The following is a 20,234-nucleotide window of genomic DNA, read 5'->3' as shown; positions in this document are numbered from 1 at the left end:
CTCGGGTAAACTTGAAGAAAAGAGTAAAAAGGAAAGAGTAACTACATGGGACGTCCTTTCCTTTTTTTGTCTTCTTTTTTTTTACTATTTTTTTATCTATTCCAGTGATTCTCAAATTTTTCTATTCGATAATTAAAAAAAAGTCGGATAAATTTGACTGAAATAAAGTATAAAGAAAAAAGTAACTACATAGATCGCCTTTTTTTTTTTTTTTTTTTTTTTTTGCACTATTTCTGTTTCATTGCAGTAATTGTCAAACGGTGCTATTTGGTGATTAAAAAGGCAGGTAAATTTGATTAAAAAAAAAAAAAAAAGATAACTACATGGGACATCTTTTCTTTTTTTTATTATTTCTTTTTTTATTCCCGTAATTCCCAGACACTGTTATTTCATGATTAAAAAGAAATGCGATAAATTTGTTTACAAAAAAAGAGTAAAAAGAAAATAGTTGGTAAATCTTTTTATGGAAGTTTTTTTTTCAAACTCTTTTGTTGGAAATATAAATAAATAGCTTAAAAAGAGATGGGATTAGTGATAAAGTGGAGCAATTATTGTTTTGTTAAGTTTCCCTAGTGGTGTTTTTATTTTCGTTTTATCTATTCATTTATTCATATATCTATAAATTCACTCCTTTATTTATTAATTTATTTACATACCTCTGTGTTTCACCTGTTTGTTTATTCATTTCACGTTACTAAATGCCTCTTGAAATGCTCGATGTGTTTTTGTTTGAATTAAACTGATTCCATGTATACCGTTTTCTCTCTCTCTCTCTCTCTCTCTCTCTCTCTCTCTCTCTCTCTCTCTCTCTCTCTCTCTCTCTCTCTCTCTCTCTCTCTCTCTCTCTAATCAATACTGAATTCGATGCTAAGGTTCAAGGAAGGTCAAGGCTGCCTCCCCTGGTGACTTTCGTAACGACAGACACACACACACACACACACACACACACACACACACACACACACACACACACACACACACACACACACACACACACTGGTGCAAAAAGATTCACATAAGTTACTACGTCAGTAACAAAATGAACTGCATGAAGTGAATGGCCAATAGATTTAAATAAGAGGAAAAAATACCAGAAGAGAATGTCATATGAAAGAAATATTAAGGAATTTCTATTGGCGTTTAGAATGATCTCAATGGAAATAGTAATAATAATAATAATAATAATAATAATAATAATAATAATAATAATAATAATAATGGTGGCGGTATCAGTGGTAATAAATCTGATAATGATGTTTATTATAGCAGGTGAACAAAATTGCTTGAGAAAATCTAAAAGAAAAATTTTACAGAGATAAAGACTTTCAGAATTAGATCAAGAAATCATATCCCTTATCAAGCAGAGAGAGAGAGAGAGAGAGAGAGAGAGAGAGAGTGTGTGTGTGTGTGTGTGTGTGTGTGTGTGTGTGTGTGTGTGTGTGTGTGTGTGTATCTATGTATGTATGTATGCAGAGGTGCGTGTCACACTCACACCACCAGCAGCTCATGACCTGATGACGCCAGAGGAGTGAGAATACTGGGAGAGGGAGAGGGAGAGGGCGACGATGGGAGAGGTAAGGGAGAGTCCTGGCTTAGGGACTGGATGTGTTGAGGGGTTGGGGAGAGGGGACAGGGAGTGACGTGAGAGCCGGGGAGACATTAGGGCGGAGCTGGGATGGGAGGCGAGGGAGAAATGGTAAGGGATATGATCTTTTGACCGTGATTTTGCATGCTTTTCTTCACTTGCCTCCAACAGACTTAGATGCGAAGAGTGAGAGGGTGAGCTGCTGTGTGCATGCTTCTATGGGTGCTCACTCCTCCCCCTCCCGCCCTAGTTGTCTCCCAGTTGTCTCGTTTCAAGGATATATAGTGTGACAGGAGTAGTGGCTGTGGTGGTGGTTGTTGTTATCGTTGTTGTTGTTATTGTCCTTGTTGTTGTAATGACTATAGGGCTAATGATAATGATAATAGTAATGATAATAGTAGTAGTAGTAGTAGTAGTAGTAGTAGTAGTAGTAGTAGTAGTAAAAGTAGTAGTAGTAGTTAGTAGTAGTAGAAGTAGTAGTAGTAGTAGTAGTAGTAGTAGTAGCAGCAGTAGTAGTAGTAGTAGTAGTAGTAGTAGTAGTAGTAGTAGTAGTAGTAGTAGTAATAGTTTTTATTGCTGTTCCTGCTGTTCATGTTGTGATAGTAACAATGTTAATAATAGTATTAGTAAAAACAATTGTGGTCGTAATAGTAGTAGTACTAGCTATTGTTGTTATTCTTGTTGTTGTTCTTATATCAGTAATACATAGCATTTTCTCCTGCTATCGTGCCGTAAATTCTCTCTCTCTCTCTCTCTCTCTCTCTCTCTCTCTCTCTCTCTCTCTCTCTCTCTCTCTCTCTCTCTCTCTCTCTCTCCCCTCGTCTATTCACCCATTCAACCACCGGCAATATTTTCCTCACTCACCTCCCCTTCGTCGCCTTCTGCAGGAGTCACGAGCGCACCATCGAGGACCAGGAGCTGATCTACGAGGAGCTGCTGCACCTGAAGGCTCTGTCCCACCTGTCCAACACTGTCAAGCGGGAACTCGCCTCTGTCATCAAGTTTGAGTCACACTCCAGGGAGGGAACTATATGTGAGTGTGTGTGTGTGTGTGTGTGTGTGTGGGTAAACGTCCCCTCCTGGTTAAGTTTCCTGCAGGTTTGAGTTACTCGGGAACAGGAACCTAAAGACAATTATTAAGGCAATTATTTTTTTCCCCCTCCTGGTCATTAATCTCTACTCCTCCTCCCTCTCCTCTTCCTCTTTCCTCTTCCACTTCCTCGTCATATTTTCTCGTCTGTCTTCACTCTTAGCGCTGTTCTCTTTCTTCTTTTCCTATTTCTCCTTTTTCTTATTATATCTTATCGTAAGAGGAAAGGCTAAAGCGGTAGACATGTTCTCTCTCAGTAAACGAAGGATGAGCCGGGATGTAATTGAGGTTTTTGTAATACTAGATGGATTTGTTAAAATAAATAGTAGAGGATTATTCCAGAGAAATCACACGGCAAGCACAGGAGGTGACGGTATGAGAATGAAAAGTAGAAGATCCGATAGAGATACAGGTGAAACACTTTTAATTAATGGCAAAACAAACAGATGAAACAAGCTACCACTATCGGTTGCTTGCACGAAAAACTGTTGTTCGTTTTAAACCCTGATCAGATGAGTGTTTAATTACAACGAGAGTGTGATGACGAGTAGCCAAGCATCTAAGCTGAAGTGTGTGAAAACATCAGTGACAGTGGTAATGTTGTCTAGTATATCACTCGTTTTCTTTCTTTCCTACAGTGTCCACATTCTCTCTCTCTCTCTCTCTCTCTCTCTCTCTCTCTCTCTCTCTCTCTCTCTCTCTCTCTCTCTCTCACACACACACACACACACACACACACACACACACACACACACACACACACACACACACACACACACACACACACACACACACACACACACACACACACACACACACACACATGAAGTCGGTGGTGAACAGTGCCTGAGTTTTGACTAACATTACAATAGCCTTGAAAAATAAAGTGCATTACTTCTTTTCCCTTGTCCCTCCCTTCCCCGTCGCTTCTCCCTCCCTTCCCTCCCCTCCCCTCACTTTTCTTTGAATTCATCAACTAATGAATCGTAAGAAACTTTTAGCATCTCTTACTCTGTTGTTGCTTCACCTGGCGATGTTGCTACACTTGCATTGCTTTCTCGTGTATAGAAGAATGACAAATGGGGCGAAAAGCGAAGAAAAGAGAACAAGCGGCTTCCAATATGTTCATTATAGAGCTTCGAAAGAGTTAGGGAATTTAAATCTTGGGGGCCGTCGTGGTACAGTGGAACCATGCGTGCTTTGGGTCTGAGGGGTCTCCAAGCGCACTGGTTCGAATCCTATCCACGGTCCGAGTGTAGGTTGGGCTTCCTCACTCGGGGCAAAGGTTTCCTAGCGGATGGGCTTTGAGATAGTAGGTACCACAAAAAAGTATCCCCTTTAGCACTTAAATTCCCGTGAAAAGCCCACATGGTATAAATGAAGAAATAAAAAATCTCGAGGTTCATTACAGAGTTTCAAAGAAAATTAGCGCAATTTGTGTATGGAGATGTCCTGATGCTCTTCTGAAACTGTAAACATCTCATTAAGGAGAAAAAATACAGAAGCAAGTACGCAGAGTGAAGATACAGTGAAGATACCGATTGACTCCTGCATTAACCCCTCGACTCAGTATCATGACGCATTTTCATATTCATTCTGGCTACTATTTGGTAATTTTCTATGGCGTCAAAAACTTATGTGGAGAATTAAAAAAGTGAAGAGTGTGGCCATTAATCTTCTGCTCTCCATAGACCCTTCCTAATGTCAATACAATGTTCTTATCTCACCCAAATCTCAAGTTAAAAATGTATCCCAATATTGAAGGGGTTAATGTGATAGATTAGTGGGAAATGCAATACGTTAGGTTGAAGAAAGACAGAGGAAGGGACTGGCTTTCAAATAGTGATAGATAGATAGAATAGACTCACTAATCATGTTATTAGTGCTGAGTTACAGGTGGTAATAGGTAGAAGTGTGTAGGTGTGGTAGTTTGTTGTAGCTTCACTTATTTGTGTGAATGGAAAGGTTGGAAGTAGTGGAGTTAGAATGGATAGAAAGAGAGAACCTGTGGACTGAAACGTGGTAAAAACAAATGTTCCTGCCAAACACTTTTCCCTAATCAAATGAACCACAGTTACACGTTGGCTGGGGAGTGAGTGATGTGTGGGAGGGCGGAGGGAGAGTCAGGGTGGAACAGTAGCAGTGAGTGAGAGAGGATGAGGGAGAGTGTGATGGATGGCAAGGCAGTGAAACAAATATTTGATGTGTCGGACCACTACTACTACTACTACAAGTAATAATAATAATACTAATACCAATACTAATACTACTGTCATGATCCAAGCTGTTGCACGACGTAGCACAAATTCTCTAGCTACTGGTTATAAACAGTCAAAGGTTTTTTTACCTTAAATTAGCAAAAATAATATCTATACATAAGATGTTTGATACGGCGCCGACAAATGACACTCACAGTCCCTTCTGTCGCTCTCTCCACTGCAAATCATTACAATTTCTTTTACAACCATACATAAGAATTACTTTAATCTCGTATACGAATGCGACAACGTAACTCGTCACTGAACATAATTCTCTCGTGTGCAATATTCAAACTTTCTCTCTTCATCTCTATATTCTCACATCAGAACAAATTCTACCTCAACGTCGTCCACTATATCCTCATAACGTTATTACAATATCCAAACACTGCTTTATTAATCAGTAAATCTCATATGCAGTAATTACAACTTTCCCCCTTTCAACCAGTTGCCCATATATAAGAATTACCTTTACTTAGTACATGAATACAAGCAATCAACGTAACATACCACGAAATGTATCACTATGCACATATAGTTACCTTACTTCATTCACGAAAATGACAATGTAACACATCACCGAATATAATGACAAATCTTGATATATCATCGCAAGTACTTCACTCAACGAACCTCTTTCTCTTGGTATCCATACATAATAACTACTTTAACTTCGAACACGAATACACACAAGTAAATTTGTTATGTAACTTATTCGTTAGAGCAACACACATGCGTATACGTACGAAGCTGTACATAAGATCCTTTACTCGTAATATAAAAATTCAAGTATATAACGGCGTCATAACGCACGTACACATAAACACATCTGCTAAAATAATACCTAAACGTTCTATTATGATTATTCCTCCTTTCTAAATTATCTCAGAGACTGCATTGCAACTTATAGTTCCACTTACTGTTTATATGAGACACAAAGTGATCATGCCTCCTCGGTTACACAGCCGAGGCGGTCCCGCTCAGAGGCTGTCCTCCCTTCCTGCTTCCTCTCTCGTCCCTCTCTCGTCTCTTTCTGACACATGTCTCCAACCTTCCTTCAGAGAATTCAGGGGGGGGTCAGACTTGACCTACAATAACACGCCCATCCAGTTACCGTTCACCAGTCAGGTGAAAGCCCACGTGTGCGGAACCAACAACATGTCTGTGCCACGATGTTTACTGGCTACCCTAGCCTGGGTAATTAAAATTGTTTTCCTTTTGACCCTTCGCCCTAACTCCTAATGCCTTTTTTCGCCCTAACTCTACGGCTGGATGCTACAGCACACTGCATACTGGCGAACTATCATATATCCGTGTTTCCTTCATTTCTTGTTTCTTCTATATTATTATATTGTTATGTAGCCATTCAACACTACTACTACTACTACTACTACTACTACTACTACTACTACTACTACTACTACTACTACTACTACTACTACTACTACTACTACTGTTGGTACTTCTGCTGTTGCTCCTGCTAATACCACCATTAATGGTACTAAGATCATATTCCTTTGTTAATGCATTGAGAGAGAGAGAGAGAGAGAGAGAGAGAGAGAGAGAGAGAGAAAATAGTTGTGGTGGAGGATTATGAGACCGAGATGGAGAGAAATTGAGTCTGATTTCTAGTTAACATTAGTAGTAGTAGTAGTAGTAGTAGTAGTAGTAGTAGTAGTAGTAGCAGCAGCAGCAATACTCTCTCCTGTGCCAGTCCTCCTCTTCATCCCTCTCGTCTCCCCGGCAGTGTTCCAGCAAGGGTCTGAGGGCAAGTCGTGGTACATCATCCTGCGAGGCTCTGTGAACGTCGCTATTCATGGTAAGGGCGTCGTCAACACCTTACACGAGGGAGATGACTTCGGCAAGCTCGCCCTCGTTAATGACGCTCCCAGGTGAGTGTGTGTGTGTGTGTGTGTGTGTGTGTGTGTGTGTGTGTGTGTGTGTGTGTGTGTGTGTGTGTGTGTGTGTGTGTGTGTGTGTGTGTTTTTTTCCTTCTTTTCCTTTGTGATTCAAGTTGTTCTTTTCTTTCATTCAGTTTTGCTTCTTCTTTTCATAATTTTTCTTTCCTCACTTCTTTTCTCTCCTCCTCCTCCTCCTCCTCCTTCTCCTTCTCCTTCCCGAACGATATGAAAACAGTGCGCTTCATCAAATCAATCATTCAATCATATGTGTTTGCTGTTCCTTCTTCCCCAGTCCCACGTCCTCTCTCTCTCTCTCTCTCTCTCTCTCTCTCTCTCTCTCTCTCTCTCTCTCTCTCTCTCTCTCTCTCTATCTATCTATCTATCTATCTATCTATCTATCTATCTATCTCTCTCTCACGGTCTTCTCAGCTTATTCTTTACCTCCCTCCCTTCCAATTAATCCTCGTTTCCCACTTCCTGGTTTTGAGGACTCTTATCCCTTCCTTTCCTCTCCTCTTCCCTCCTCCTCCTTCTCCCTCTCTCCTCCTCTCCTTCTCTCTCTTCCTCAATCTTAGTAAATCTCCTTCACAACATGCTGTTTGTTTGGGTCTTTCTCTCGATTCATGATTGTGGGTGTTTGTGTAATTCTCTCTCTCTCTCTCTCTCTCTCTCTCTCTCTCTCTCTCTCTCTCTCTCTCTCTCTCTCTCTCTCTGCTCTTAGATTTGTATTTTCTTATTTTCTGCTTTTTTTCAGTTGCTTCTTCTTCTTCTTCTTCTTCTTCTTCTTCTTCTTCTTCTTCTTCTTCTTCTTCTTCTTCTTCTTCTTCTTCTTCTTCTTCTTCTTCTTCTTCTTCTTCTTCCTCCTCCTCCTCCTCCTCCTCCTCCTCCTCCTCCTCCTCCTCCTCCTCCTCCTCTCTTCTTCTTCTTCTTCTTCTTCTTCTTCTTCTTTCATCAACAGTCTTATTACCGAGTCAATCCCATTCATTTAACACTCTATTTGAGAACCAATTTCTGCCTAACTTTATAAATCTAACTTCATCAAGATTGAATCCGTTGCTTCCAGATCTTCCCTGATGACTAACCTGAAGGATTTTGTTCGTATCGCCGTGTTACGTCACTTATGCTTCTTCATTGCCTCTATTACTCCTCCTCTTAATCTGTGCTGTTTCATGGAACGTATATTTGAAAGCCTTAATCTCTTCTCGTAAGAAATATATTTAACTTTTCTTGTATCTTTTTAAGTCATTTTCCTCCTTATTGACTGACAGATTTCTCCTCCTTTTATTTTAACTCCTTCAGTACTGAGACACATTTTTACATCAAGATTTCTGTACAAGTAGACCATTTTATTGACATTAGGAAGGAACTATGGAGGTTAAAGATTAATGGTCACAGTCTTCACTATTTTAATCCCCCACATAAGTTCTGAAGGCGTATAAAATCATCAAATAGTAAGAAGAATGAATATGGAAACGTGTCACGGTATACTGAAGGGGTTAATACTGAGACCACAATCACAGTATAGATAATGTGGAATCTTTTTATTTGATCGCTTTTGTTGCCCTTGTCCAGTGTTTCTCCCCTTACATAAATAAATAAGCAAACTGTAATTTTAACACCACTTCGGGACTTCTAATGTGAATGCTGCTAAAGATGAATCCAAGTACACTATTGCCTTTGTTTCTTGACCTATTCGCTTTGTTTTCTGTGGCGGGGACCTGAGATGACTGACTGCTCTATTCCTCTCCTCTCTCTCTCTTTAGTCGTCTTCATCTTAAGGCATGTTCATTTTGGCTTCCTTACTAATCTTTACTAATCTCTCATCACCGTTGCTTGTGAATTTGAGTTACATATTAACATTTTGCACGTGTATATTGTGTCATTCATGGTTTATTTCAATGTTGTTTTTATGTTTGTGATCAATGGAGTGTTTGTATAACGTTAATCTATATATCTATCTACGTGCATGCATTTTTGTACCTATTTTTATGTCTTTGTCTGTCTATCTATCTTTCTACGTATCTCTCCCACCTTCTACACCTCTTTCCTCCTCCTCCTCCTCCTCCTCCTCCTCATCTCTCATCATCATCATCATCATCATCATCATCATTATCATCACTAACCAACATCAGAACCACCACCACAACCACCACCATCAACCACAAGCAACCACAACTTGTCTCTCTCACGTGCAAACCAAACGCTTTACCTCCACCAACTACACCCCCTCCACCTCCTCCTCCTCCTCCTCCTCCACAGGGCGGCCACCATCATCTTACACGAGGACAACTGCCACTTCCTGCGGGTGGACAAGGGGGACTTCAACAGGATAATGCGTGACGTGGAGGCCAACACAGTACGCCTCAAGGAACACGGACAGGATGTGCTTGTTCTGGAGAAGATTTCGTCCAACGCCCACACGCACTCACACTACAAGTTAGTCTTCTCAGGGGACTCTTTATCGGGGTGGGGAGGGATGGCTGTTTGATTCATTCGTGTAGTTTTTTTTAGTTTATTTTGTGTGCCTTTTTTTTCAGGAGGGAGTGGGCAGTGTAGTAGGAGTTTTTATTGTGTGTGTGTGTGTGTGTGTGTGTGTGTGTGTGTGTGTGTGTGTGTGTGTGTGTGTGTGTGTGTGTGTGTGTGTGTGTGTGTGTTTGCGTCGTTGTTGTTGTTTTCTTTTTCCAGTAGTAGTAGTAGTACTGGTATAGAAGTAGTTTTAGTAAGTAGTAGTAGTAGTAGTAGTAGTAGTAGCAGTAGTAGTAGGAGTAGTAGTGGTGATTGTGATGCATTAGTAATAGTTGTTGTTGTTGTTGTCGTTGTTGTTGTAGCAGTAAGATAGGCAGTGTAGGAAGTAGCAATTACTTGGGTGTCCTGTATTTCCCTGGTGGCGGGCAGCAGGCAGCAGGCAGCAGGGCGGGCAAGTGTACTGCAGGCAGACGAGAGGGAAATCTTTGGGTTAACTAATATTTCAAAATGGTGGAGTTTTGAAGTAACGCTGTGAAATATTCTTGTATACCTCATGCCCAACTGGTTTATTTATCTTCATTCACTCTACATAATATACTAGACTGATGTGATTAACCCTTTCAATACTGGGAAACATTTTTGCCTTGAGACTTGTGTACGATTAAACCATTTTATTGACATTAGGAAGGTTCTATGGAGGTCAGAAGATTAATGACCACAGTCTTCACTATTTTAACCGCCCACATAAATGCCTGAAGCTGTATAAAATCACCAAATAGTAAGCATTACGAATATGGAAACGCGTCTTGTTACTGAAAGAGTTAAATGATTACTAAGATTATTTGAAGAGAAAAGAGTTTGTATCCCCGTGTATTTTTGCTCCTATTATAGACCAATACTACCTTTGAAATGTCATATTCATGTGGTAGTAAGAAGAATATTTCCACTTTTACCCCTGGTGAGTGTCGCTTCCATTAAATAAGAAACACTTCATCCTGCCTGGTGTCGCTGCTCCTCTGGCCTCACTCTGTCTCTCCTGTCCGTAGAGATTCTTGTCTTTATGTTCCTGTGTGTGTGTGTGTGTGTGTGTGTGTGTGTGTGTGTGTGTGTGTGTGTGTGTGTGTGTGTGTGTGTGTGTGTGTGTTCATCTTGATTTTTACTTTCTTTAACAACAACACCTACTAGTACTACTGCTACTACTACTACTACTACTACTACTAATTATAATAATATAATAATAATAATAATAATAATAATAATAATAATAATAATAATAATGATAATAGTACTACTACTACTACTACTACTACTACTACTACTACTACTACTACTACTACTACTACTACTACTACTACTACCACTACCACTAGCAGCGTCACCCCCACCCCCAGGTACACGGTGATGTCTGGCACGCCACAGAAGATGCTGGAGCACCTGCTGGAGACACGTCTGGACGGGCGGCGGGGGACGTCAGGAGTGGAGATGACCAACCTTCCCTTGAGGCGGTGTGAGCTGACCACCACTGACCTCTTCCTCGACGACTTCCTCCTCACGCACATCGTCTTCATGCCCTACCCGCACCTCACCAAGGAGCTCCTCAGACAATATCCTTTCCGTGCTACTAAAGAGATCCTGAAATATCCTGTGATTGGTTGGAGAAGAGTTCATTTAGGATATCTTTTATTTTTATGTAGTAAGGGAAGTTTCGTGAGTTTCTGTGTGTGTGTGTGTGTGTGTGTGTGTGTGTGTGTGTGTGTGTGTGTGTGTTTTAGCTTTGTTTTTATTATTAGTTATCTATTTTTCCTCTCTCTCTCTCTCTCTCTCTCTCTCTCTCTCTCTCTCTCTCTCTCTCTCTCTCTCTCTCTCTCTCTACTCAATTATGTGTTTGCTTTGAGACACTTCTAAATCACTGATCAACATTTTTTTTCTCCTTTTTCTTTTTCTATTTCTTTTCTTGGAACATTGCGTGGTGGAGTCGCTGTATTGAAAGGTGAAAGGTCAGGTGGAGTAGTGGAAATGGAATTATGGTGAGTGAACGGTGGCGGTGGTAGTGGTGGTGATGGTGGTGGTAGTGGTGGTGATGGTGGTGGTAGTGGTGGTAAGGGTGGTGGTAGTGGTGAGGGGGATAAGTCATACGTGAACAGTGTGTATGTTTGTGTGTGTTTGTTACCATGCAGCTTAGCCCCCCCCCACCACACACACACACACACACACACACACACACACACACACACACACACACACACACACACACACACACACACACACACACACACACACACACACACACACACACACACACACACACACACACACACACACACACACACACACACACACACACACACACACACACACACACACACACACACACACACGACTTCCTTCTTTAACACAACATTTTCTCTTCCTGACAAACAACACAATCACATTTATTTTTTTTTTTTTTATGTAAGAGGGAGAACAACCGAAGGCCAAAAAAATGAATATTAGAAAAAAAAGGCCCACTTGAATTGTAGTCTCCATAAAAGAATCAAAAGAATTAGTCAAAAATGTACTGCACAATTGATTTTTCAACAGAAAGGTATAAAAAATAATAAGAGAAACACAAAAAAACACAGACATTACTGGTTTGCGTCAACATTTGAATAACCATTGCATAAACAAATTACATGTGACGTAAATTCCTTTCGAAATTTATACGCTAAAAAAGAATCATAGCTGTTGCAACGGTTACCTGGTTAGCTGAGGTCTATACATATTTGATTGCCGGCTTGTTACTGGCACAGGTGGCCGCTGCGAGTTAACCCAATCATTCCTTTTTTTTCTATCCTTTTTATTTTTTTCCTACTCTGTTCGGCTGCCATTCCTCGCGCGCTGGATGGACTTGTGCCCGTGACCGGAAAAATGTTGCGTGTTCGTAGAGGGAAACACTAAAACTCTCACTCCACCGTCAAATGCGAGCCTCACTGCACCTCATTATGTAGATTATGTAGCACTAGTGACTGTGAGCCGCGGGAGGGAGGCACGCTGACGCAAGAGTGCTGTGCTTTAGATTTAACACCTACAATACCATGACGCGTTTTCATATTGATTCTGGTTACTATTTGGTGATTTTATACAGCTTCAGAAACTTATATGGGGGGATTAAAATAGTGAAGACTGTGGCCATTAATTTTCTGACCTCATAGACTCTTCCTAATGTAAATAGAACGGTCTAATCACACCTGAAACTTGAAGTAAACATGCGTCCCAACCTCAATTTAATGAAGACTTACAAGAGTGTCCCCGAACACCATTTCCCCGCCAGGAGCTGCATATCTTCCTTAACTCCGTCAGTACTTATCGCATCGACAGTCAGAGCAACAGTCAAGACCAAGAGTTCATTGTGGCGTGCAAGAGGCGCGTCATTCACTTCGTCCACCGCTGGGTCATGACCATCAAAACGCCAGTCTTCAGCAGCCCTGCCGCCTCGCAGTTCTTGCAGGTGGGTACGGAGGACTTGGAGAGAGAGAGAGAGAGAGAGAGAGAGAGAGAGAGAGAGAGAGAGAGAGAAATGTATTTATGTAAGTAGACAGCTGTAAGTTTTCACAGAGGCGCAAATTTGTCTTTCCAGAACGATAAATCCTATGAAAACACAGTTACTGAACGATACAACAAATAAACACTCAACTAAACTAAACACCAATTTCCTTGAGCTGACCTGACCTTGACTCCGCCACAGACTCTACAGGAGGAGGTGGCGAAGGACGTGGAGGTGTACGGCGTGGCTCTGCGGGACGAGGCCACGCTGATGCTGAGCGTGGCGGAGGCGCTGGAGCGTTACGAGCGAGACAGGTCCACAGCGGGGGTGAGCAAGTGGAAGCTCCCCACCAGCGGGCGTCCCATCAGTCTCTTCGGAGTGACGTCCACGGAGGAGCCGACGGAGCCACACAGAGCCATCCGGGCGCAGGACGACAGTAAGGGCCACGGCATGGCCGAGGTTTCTCTGTGCCACCCCTTGATGTCCACTTCTGGTAACGTATGCTTGGCTACTGTTCCTCCTCTTCCTTCTGCTCCTCTTGCGGGCACGGCAGGCGAGTGTGGCGGCACTCCCAAGGAGAATAGGGAGTCTGAACTTGCCTCACCACAAAAAGAGAGAGAAAAAAAAGATTTTGTAGGTCTTTTTCTTTTTTCTTTTTATTTTTTTGTGGTGGGGATACGAACACTTTTTATCACAATCTCTCTCTCTCTCTCTCTCTCTCTCTCTCTCTCTCTCTCTCTCTCTCTCTCTCTCTCTCTCTCTCTCTCTCTCTCTCTCTCTCTCTCTCTCTCTCTCTCTCTCTCTCTCTCTCTCTCTCTCTCTCTCTCTCTCTCTCTCTCTCTCTCTCTCTCTCTCTCTCTCTCTCTCTCTCTCTCTCTCTCTCTCTCTCTCTCTCTCTCTCTCTCTCTCTCTCTCTCTCTCTCTCTCTCTCTCTCTCTCTCTCTCTCTCTCTCTCTCTCTCTCTCTCTCTCTCTCTCTCTCTCTCTCTCTCTCTCTCTCTCTCTCTCTCTCTCTCTCTCTCTCTCTCTCTCTCTCTCTCTCTCTCTCTCTCTCTCTCTCTCTCTCTCTCTCTCTCTCTCTCTCTCTCCATAAGCTCGCCCACCGCCGCGCCTGCCCGTGGAGAAAGCCTTTTATAGTCAGTCATGTTAGTTTAGCTTGTAGTCTGTGATTCCTTGCCACGTACAGTGACTTGTTGTGATTGCTTCATGAAATAATATTTTTGTTGCATCAGAAGCACCGCCACATCATTCCTTGCCTAATGCTGAGCGCTTTTAATGCCACGGATGTCAATGGAGTAAATAATAATGTCCCCTGAATGATGGAAAAAAGGGAATAGAAGACTAATTCCATTTTTTTCAAGTTACATTAAGAGACTAGAAGAAAAATATGTTTAACTCCTTCAGTACTGGGACGCATTTTTACCACGTGTTTTGGGTATGATTATACAATTTTAGTTACATTAGGAAGGGTCTCTGGAGGTCAGAAGATAAATGGCTAAAGCCTTCACTATTTTACTCCCCACATAAACTTCTGAAGCTGTATTAAATTGCCAAATAGTACGCAGAATGAATAAGAAAACAGGTCATACCCCTTCAGTGCTGGGACACATTTTTACCTTGAGTTTTGTGTACCATTAGACCATTTTATTGACATTAGGAAGGCTCTATGGAGATCAGAATATTAATGGCCGCAGTCTTCACAATTTAAATCTCACATAAGTTTCTGAAGCTGTATAAAATCACCAAATAGTAAGCAGAGTGAATATGGAAACGCGTCATGGTACTGAAGGGGTTAAAAAGTTAAACATTACAAGCGATGAATTGAATGTCCAGCATCCTGTAGCAGTGAAAGTGCAACGGTGCATAAAGAATACTGTTGTCTTGATTACATGTAGACCTTTAGGCACTGTAGTGATGACCTTGATGTATACGTAGACCTTGATGTATACGTAGTGATGCATTTTGTACTAGGATGACTTGTGTTTTTCCTTCACTCCTCACAATACATGTCAGTCCCTCTCTCTGTTCCCTGTGCATCTTGCCGCCCGTAGCACCTGTGACACCTGTAGCCCCTCGTCACCTCTCACCTGAATGCCACGATACCTGTGTCCCTTCACCTTGTACTACCTTTGTCCCTCCTTTCTAGCTGTGTTCACGTGCAAGACAGTGACTCATCTGCATCGTCCTCTCTCTCTCTCTCTCTCTCTCTCTCTCTCTCTCTCTCTCTCTCTCTCTCTCTCTCTCTCTCTCTCTCTCATGCATAAAATCTTCCGTTGTATAAAAAGGTGACCCAAAACAAAGCTGCAATACTCTCTCATAAAGGGATTAATCTGCGCTCCATTACGTGTATTGTAAAAGATATTAATTGTTGTATTTTTATTTATTCATTACTGATGGTGACGCAGACGAGTGAACGCAATATTTTTTTTTTTCCTCTCTTGGTTAAAAAAAGTACTAAAAAAAGTTGGAACGGTAATTCATAGATTCTTTCTTCAGTGATATTCCAGTAATGGGTACTTTGTGTATTTATTGTTTATCTATTGACGTAATGTTAAGTTTGGTCAGTAAAGGTTACGTAGCTTTTTATTTACTGATTCAGCGCATTTAAGTTTCATTATTTTTCATCTATTTTTATATTGTTTCGCTTTATCGTTTCTTATTTTTTTTTTTTTTTTTTTGTTACTTTTTTATACCAACGACTGGAAATTTGACGCGTCTGTTTACGTTACTTCAATCTTTAGTTTATTCTGTCATTATTATTTTCCATGTATTTATTTTAACTTATCCATCTATTTCGCTGATTTATTTATTTTTGTTTATGTTTTATTTCATCTGTTTATTCATTTTTGCTTGGTGTGGCGGGACTCAGCGAGGCGTGTCCACCGCATTCACTGTTGATTCTATTTTTAAGAAATCTGAAGAAAGAATTTTGAGTGTTCGGTTCACTTGCTCTCTCTCTCTCTCTCTCTCTCTCTCTCTCTCTCTCTCTCTCTCTCTCTCTCTCTCTCTCTCTCTCTCTCTCTCTCTCTCTCTCTCTCAGTTTTATTCTTTTTACGATTCTGTCTTTGTGTCTATTTTTTTAGTGTTTTATGCATCTCTCTCTCTCTCTCTCTCTCTCTCTCTCTCTCTCTCTCTCTCTCTCTCTCTCTCTCTCTCTCTGGATTTTTTCTTTTTACGATTATGTTCCTTGTGTCTATTTTTTAGTTTTCATGCATCTCTCTCTCTCTCTCTCTCTCTCTCTCTCTCTCTCTCTCTCTCTCTCTCTCTCTCTCTCTCTCTCTCTCTCTCTCTCTCTCTCTCTCTTTCTATTTTCTTTCATCCTGCCTTTTATTTACTTGTTCTATCCATATATTAACATATCAAGTGCTTATTCTTGTTCTTCTTTTCTACTATTTTATCTTTTTTTTTATCCTTATTCTGATCCCTCTTCTCTTATTCTTTTCTTTATTTATTCCTTTCGCTAGCGGTGTTATTCTAATTCATATTCTACTTTTTTCACTCCTTTCCTCACATTTTCTTTTTAGTGTGCTGTCGTTCTTATTTTCATTTTCTTCTATATCTTTTCTCTTCTTTATCTTTTCTTTCAGATGCACTTTTATTTTTATTGTTGTTCTTATTGTTGTTGTTTTTTTTCTTTAGCCGTTCCACAAATACACCGCAACCACTCCTCTATCTCTTTTGTTTTCTTTCACCTCTTGCGGTTCTTTCTCACCTCCTCCACTCACTGGCCTCTCTCTCTCTCTCTTTCTCTTCTCCTCTCACTGTTCTATCCCTTTCTCCCTCTCCTACTTTTCTTCCTCCAATAATACCGTACTACCACTAACGTTTCTTCTCATACTCCTCTTACAGTTTCGCCAGTCACACCTCTTCCTCCTTCACTCAGTCTCACTCTCTCTTTCCCACCTTGCAGTAATCTTCCGGGTGTACTGCGCGGACCACACCTACTGCACTCTGAGATTCCCCCTGAACACCAACAGCGAGGTCATCAAGCGCTCTGCGGCAGACAAGCTGGGCCTTCGTCAAGAGAACCTACTGCTGGTGGAACTCAAGTCTACAGGTGAGAGAGAGAGAGAGAGAGAGAGAGAGAGAGAGAGAGAGAGAGAGAGAGAGAGAGAGAGAGAGAGAATTACGTTCTATACATAGTCACGTAAATCTCACACACACACACACACACACACACACACACACACACACACACACACACACACACCTGACTCCCTAATGTTACAGGTGAGGTGGTGCCGTTCAGGGAGAGGGAGATCTGCCCCCCCACCGCCCTCAGCCTCAACGGACGCCTCTTTATCTCCAACAAGGACCACCTCGACGCCTTGGTCAGTCTGCTTCTTGATCTTTTTTGTTCTTCTTTTCTTCTTTTCTTCCTCTGTTCTTGGTTTTGTTATCCTCTTTTGTATATTTTCCTTCTTTGCTTTTGTTCCATGTGCTTACCGCTCCTCTGTTCTTGTTACTTCTTTCACTTTCCTGTTTATTCGATTGTTTTCTTTTATCTCGTTATGTCGTGTTGTGTTTTCTTATTATCTATACAATTGTAATTATCTCCACCTTTTATTATTATTTCAACTTTGTGTATATTTTTTCTTTTCCTTTTTTCTCTTTGTTAGTTATAGTAAATAAAATAAGTAACTGAATAAGAGATTTACTCGAATTTAATATTTCCTCCTCCCCCTCCTTCTATTCTTCCTCTTTCCTTGTGTTATATATGTCTTCGTGGCCGTGATCGTATAGTGGTTAGTACATTGCGTTGTGGCCGCAATAACCCAGGTTCGAATCCTGGTCACGGCAAGAGATAAGATTTTTTGTTCCCAAAATGGCCCACTCACTAAATTAGAGTTACGTGGTATAATGTGTAGAATAGTTATTTCTCAAGACTGACGCTCTGAAAGAATACAACGTGTCGTTAGTAGGAGAAAAACCATCTAATTAGTGAGACGCTTCAGGTGATGAGGTATACGCAGTGTTTGGCAACGTTCTTTTCGTTATCTGCATCAAGGCATCAGCTGGAAGATATCTAAGTTTGCTGATGATAAGAAAATACCACAACCGCAGACAAAAGACAACTAGAATCGAACCTCAGTCACTTATAGTTCTCAGTTTATGTATCTATGACCTGAGAACATAAGTGAAGGCAGAAGAGGCCAGGTGATCTACGCATCGTATTCCCTATAGCGGCCACAACTTGTCTATCTATCATCTCTATCCATAAATATGACTGATCTTCCTTTAACTCTATTGATTCACTGATAACCTGATAGATGAGTTTTCTCCTCTTCAACTTCATATGAAAAGCGGTACTTGTAGTGGTATCCTGATTACTGACCTCATTGCTTCGTGGTTCCCTGCCTCAGATGCCCCTCGCCGAGCAGGAGGGGCCCTCGGAAGGCACCATCAACCAGCTGGAGATGTACAGTACGAGAGAGCTGGCCTACCACATCACCAGCCACGACTGGGACCTCTTCAGCGCCATCCATGAGGTGAGAGAGAGAGAGAGAGAGAGAGAGAGAGAGAGAGAGAGAGAGAGAGGGCGTTGTATAGAGTTAGCTGTTGTAATGAGGGCAGGTAACTGGCTGAGATGACATCGAACACCTAACTTTATAGAAACAGTTGGGTGTCATTGAAGAAGGATAGTTGTCTGGAAGAGTGTTTCGAGATAGGCAGAGGAATTGAGTTTTGAGGCATTGATAAAGAATAAACACTTAGACAAATAGAATAACGTACTGATTATCTGAATGAATCCGTGAATAAAGTAACAAGTGCTACTCTTTCCACCTCCTCCGTGTTCCATCGTGCTCCGTGCCCTGGTGTGTTGGTGCCGTGCTGACAGTATGAGTTCCTGTACCACGTGTTCGGGCGGGACCACTTCGGCGAGGTGATGTGCAACCTGGACGTGTTCCTGCGCCGCTTCAACGAGATCCAGTACTGGGTGGTGACGGAAATGTGCCTCGCTAACGCTCTCTCCAAACGCTCCCAACTGCTCAGGAAGTTCATCAAATTGGCAGCTTAGTGAGTACTTATAGTGTAATGGTGGATCGCTTCACTCCTTCGTGGACCAATTAGATATTTCATTTAGTCCATCAACTTTCCTTTTATCTGTATTTCACCTCCTTTTATCAATGTAGGTGCGTTACAGTTTACATGGTATAGTTTGTATCTTGTCATCAATTAGAAATGACAATTCCCTCATGCATACAGATTGAAAGCTTCTGTTCAAAACCTCACGTATTTCTTGTTTAACACGTTGTGGCTGTAGCATTTCATCATTTTAACGTTGTATTTGTTGCTAACACAATAGTAGTAGCGATAGCATAGTAATCACAGCACACACAACAGTATAACATTATAGTGGCAGCAGAAGTAGCAGCAGTAACAGTGACAGCCTTGCATCAGTAATGTTCCTTCCCCGACAGTTGCAAGGAGCAGCAGAACCTGAACGCCTTCTTCGCCATCGTGATCGGCCTCAGCAACGTGGCTGTATCCCGCCTCACGCAAACCTGGGAAAGACTGTCCTCAAGGTGTGTGTGTGTGTGTGTGTGTGTGTGTGTGTGTGTGTGTGTGTGTTGGTAGGGGGAGGGGGTGTTTGTTTCCTTATACAAGAGTTGAGTGACTGGAATTGAAATCTATAATATTTTTATTTTCTTCTGTTTGTGTATCTGTGTATACGTATGTTTTATTTTTTCCCATTTTCTTTCCTTTCTTTTATCTTTTTCTTTGTTTTTTCCGTGGTTTCTGTGATCCTTTTATTCCTTCCTTCCTGTCCTCCTTTTATCCTTCATTAATCATTCTTTATTTATTTCTGTTCATCTTTATTCATTATTTTTCTTATGTTCGTTTTTTTTCATTTCTATCGCTTATTGCATTAGATTTTTACACTTTCCTTTTTTTTTATTTAAGAGGAAATCAGATTTTTACCCTTGTTTCCTTATATAGTAGGTACTTAGACTAGGTAGTGATATGCGGTGCGAAAGTGTTACAAGGTTTGATCCTAACACTTATTCTATCCTTCCGTTTTCTTTACCACTCTCCTCACGGTGTCTCGCTCCCCGCCAGGTTTCGCAAGATGTACTCTGAGTTTGAGATGCTGATCGACCCGTCCAAGAACCACCGGGCCTACAGAATGTATGTGGCCAAACTGCACTCACCCATCTTGCCCTTCACGCCCCTGCTCATGAAAGGTGTGTGTGTGTGTGTGTGTGTGTGTGTGTGTGTGTGTGTGTGTGTGTGAAGTCTCGTGCCGCTCACTTTGATTCAAGCAGATGCATCTCTACTAAGCTAAACACGAGTAGTTACCTATACGACTAGACTGTGTTAGGTTATTGACCTTACTTTGAAGCACTTATTTGCCATACCTCCCCTATTTTCATAAGGCTCTATAGTTAAAGTTACATTGATTTTTTAAC

The 20,234-nt window shown here is 41.3% G+C and overlaps 1 protein-coding gene and 1 non-coding gene across 12 annotated transcripts in view; both read left to right on the top strand.

Moving 5' to 3' along the window:
• LOC123503082 (rap guanine nucleotide exchange factor 4-like) overlaps window positions 1-20,234 on the top strand; it is a 261,095-nt gene that overhangs the window by 239,067 nt on the left and 1,794 nt on the right. For 10 of the 11 annotated variants that reach the window (XM_045252491.1, XM_045252493.1, XM_045252495.1 and 7 more), the window contains 12 exons: window positions 2,473-2,618; window positions 6,681-6,825; window positions 9,094-9,270; window positions 10,692-10,904; window positions 12,643-12,787; window positions 13,025-13,316; window positions 16,733-16,879; window positions 17,053-17,153; window positions 18,186-18,311; window positions 18,662-18,840; window positions 19,245-19,349; window positions 19,885-20,009. In XM_045252491.1, the coding sequence (XP_045108426.1) occupies window positions 2,473-2,618; window positions 6,681-6,825; window positions 9,094-9,270; window positions 10,692-10,904; window positions 12,643-12,787; window positions 13,025-13,316; window positions 16,733-16,879; window positions 17,053-17,153; window positions 18,186-18,311; window positions 18,662-18,840; window positions 19,245-19,349; window positions 19,885-20,009 (1,901 nt within the window). The remainder of the gene's footprint in view (window positions 1-2,472; window positions 2,619-6,680; window positions 6,826-9,093; window positions 9,271-10,691; window positions 10,905-12,642; window positions 12,788-13,024; window positions 13,317-16,732; window positions 16,880-17,052; window positions 17,154-18,185; window positions 18,312-18,661; window positions 18,841-19,244; window positions 19,350-19,884; window positions 20,010-20,234) is intronic. The other variant, XM_045252492.1, reaches the window with a different exon arrangement.
• On the top strand, window positions 17,551-17,622 carry Trnah-gug. The gene has a single exon. It is a non-coding gene; the product is annotated as a tRNA-His (tRNA).

The sequence above is a fragment of the Portunus trituberculatus genome, chromosome 13 (assembly GCF_017591435.1).
Source record: "Portunus trituberculatus isolate SZX2019 chromosome 13, ASM1759143v1, whole genome shotgun sequence".
Taxonomy (NCBI): Eukaryota; Metazoa; Arthropoda; class Malacostraca; order Decapoda; family Portunidae; genus Portunus; species Portunus trituberculatus.
The sequence above is the reverse complement of the archived record's forward strand: the minus strand, read 5'-3'. Positions and strand labels throughout refer to the sequence as shown.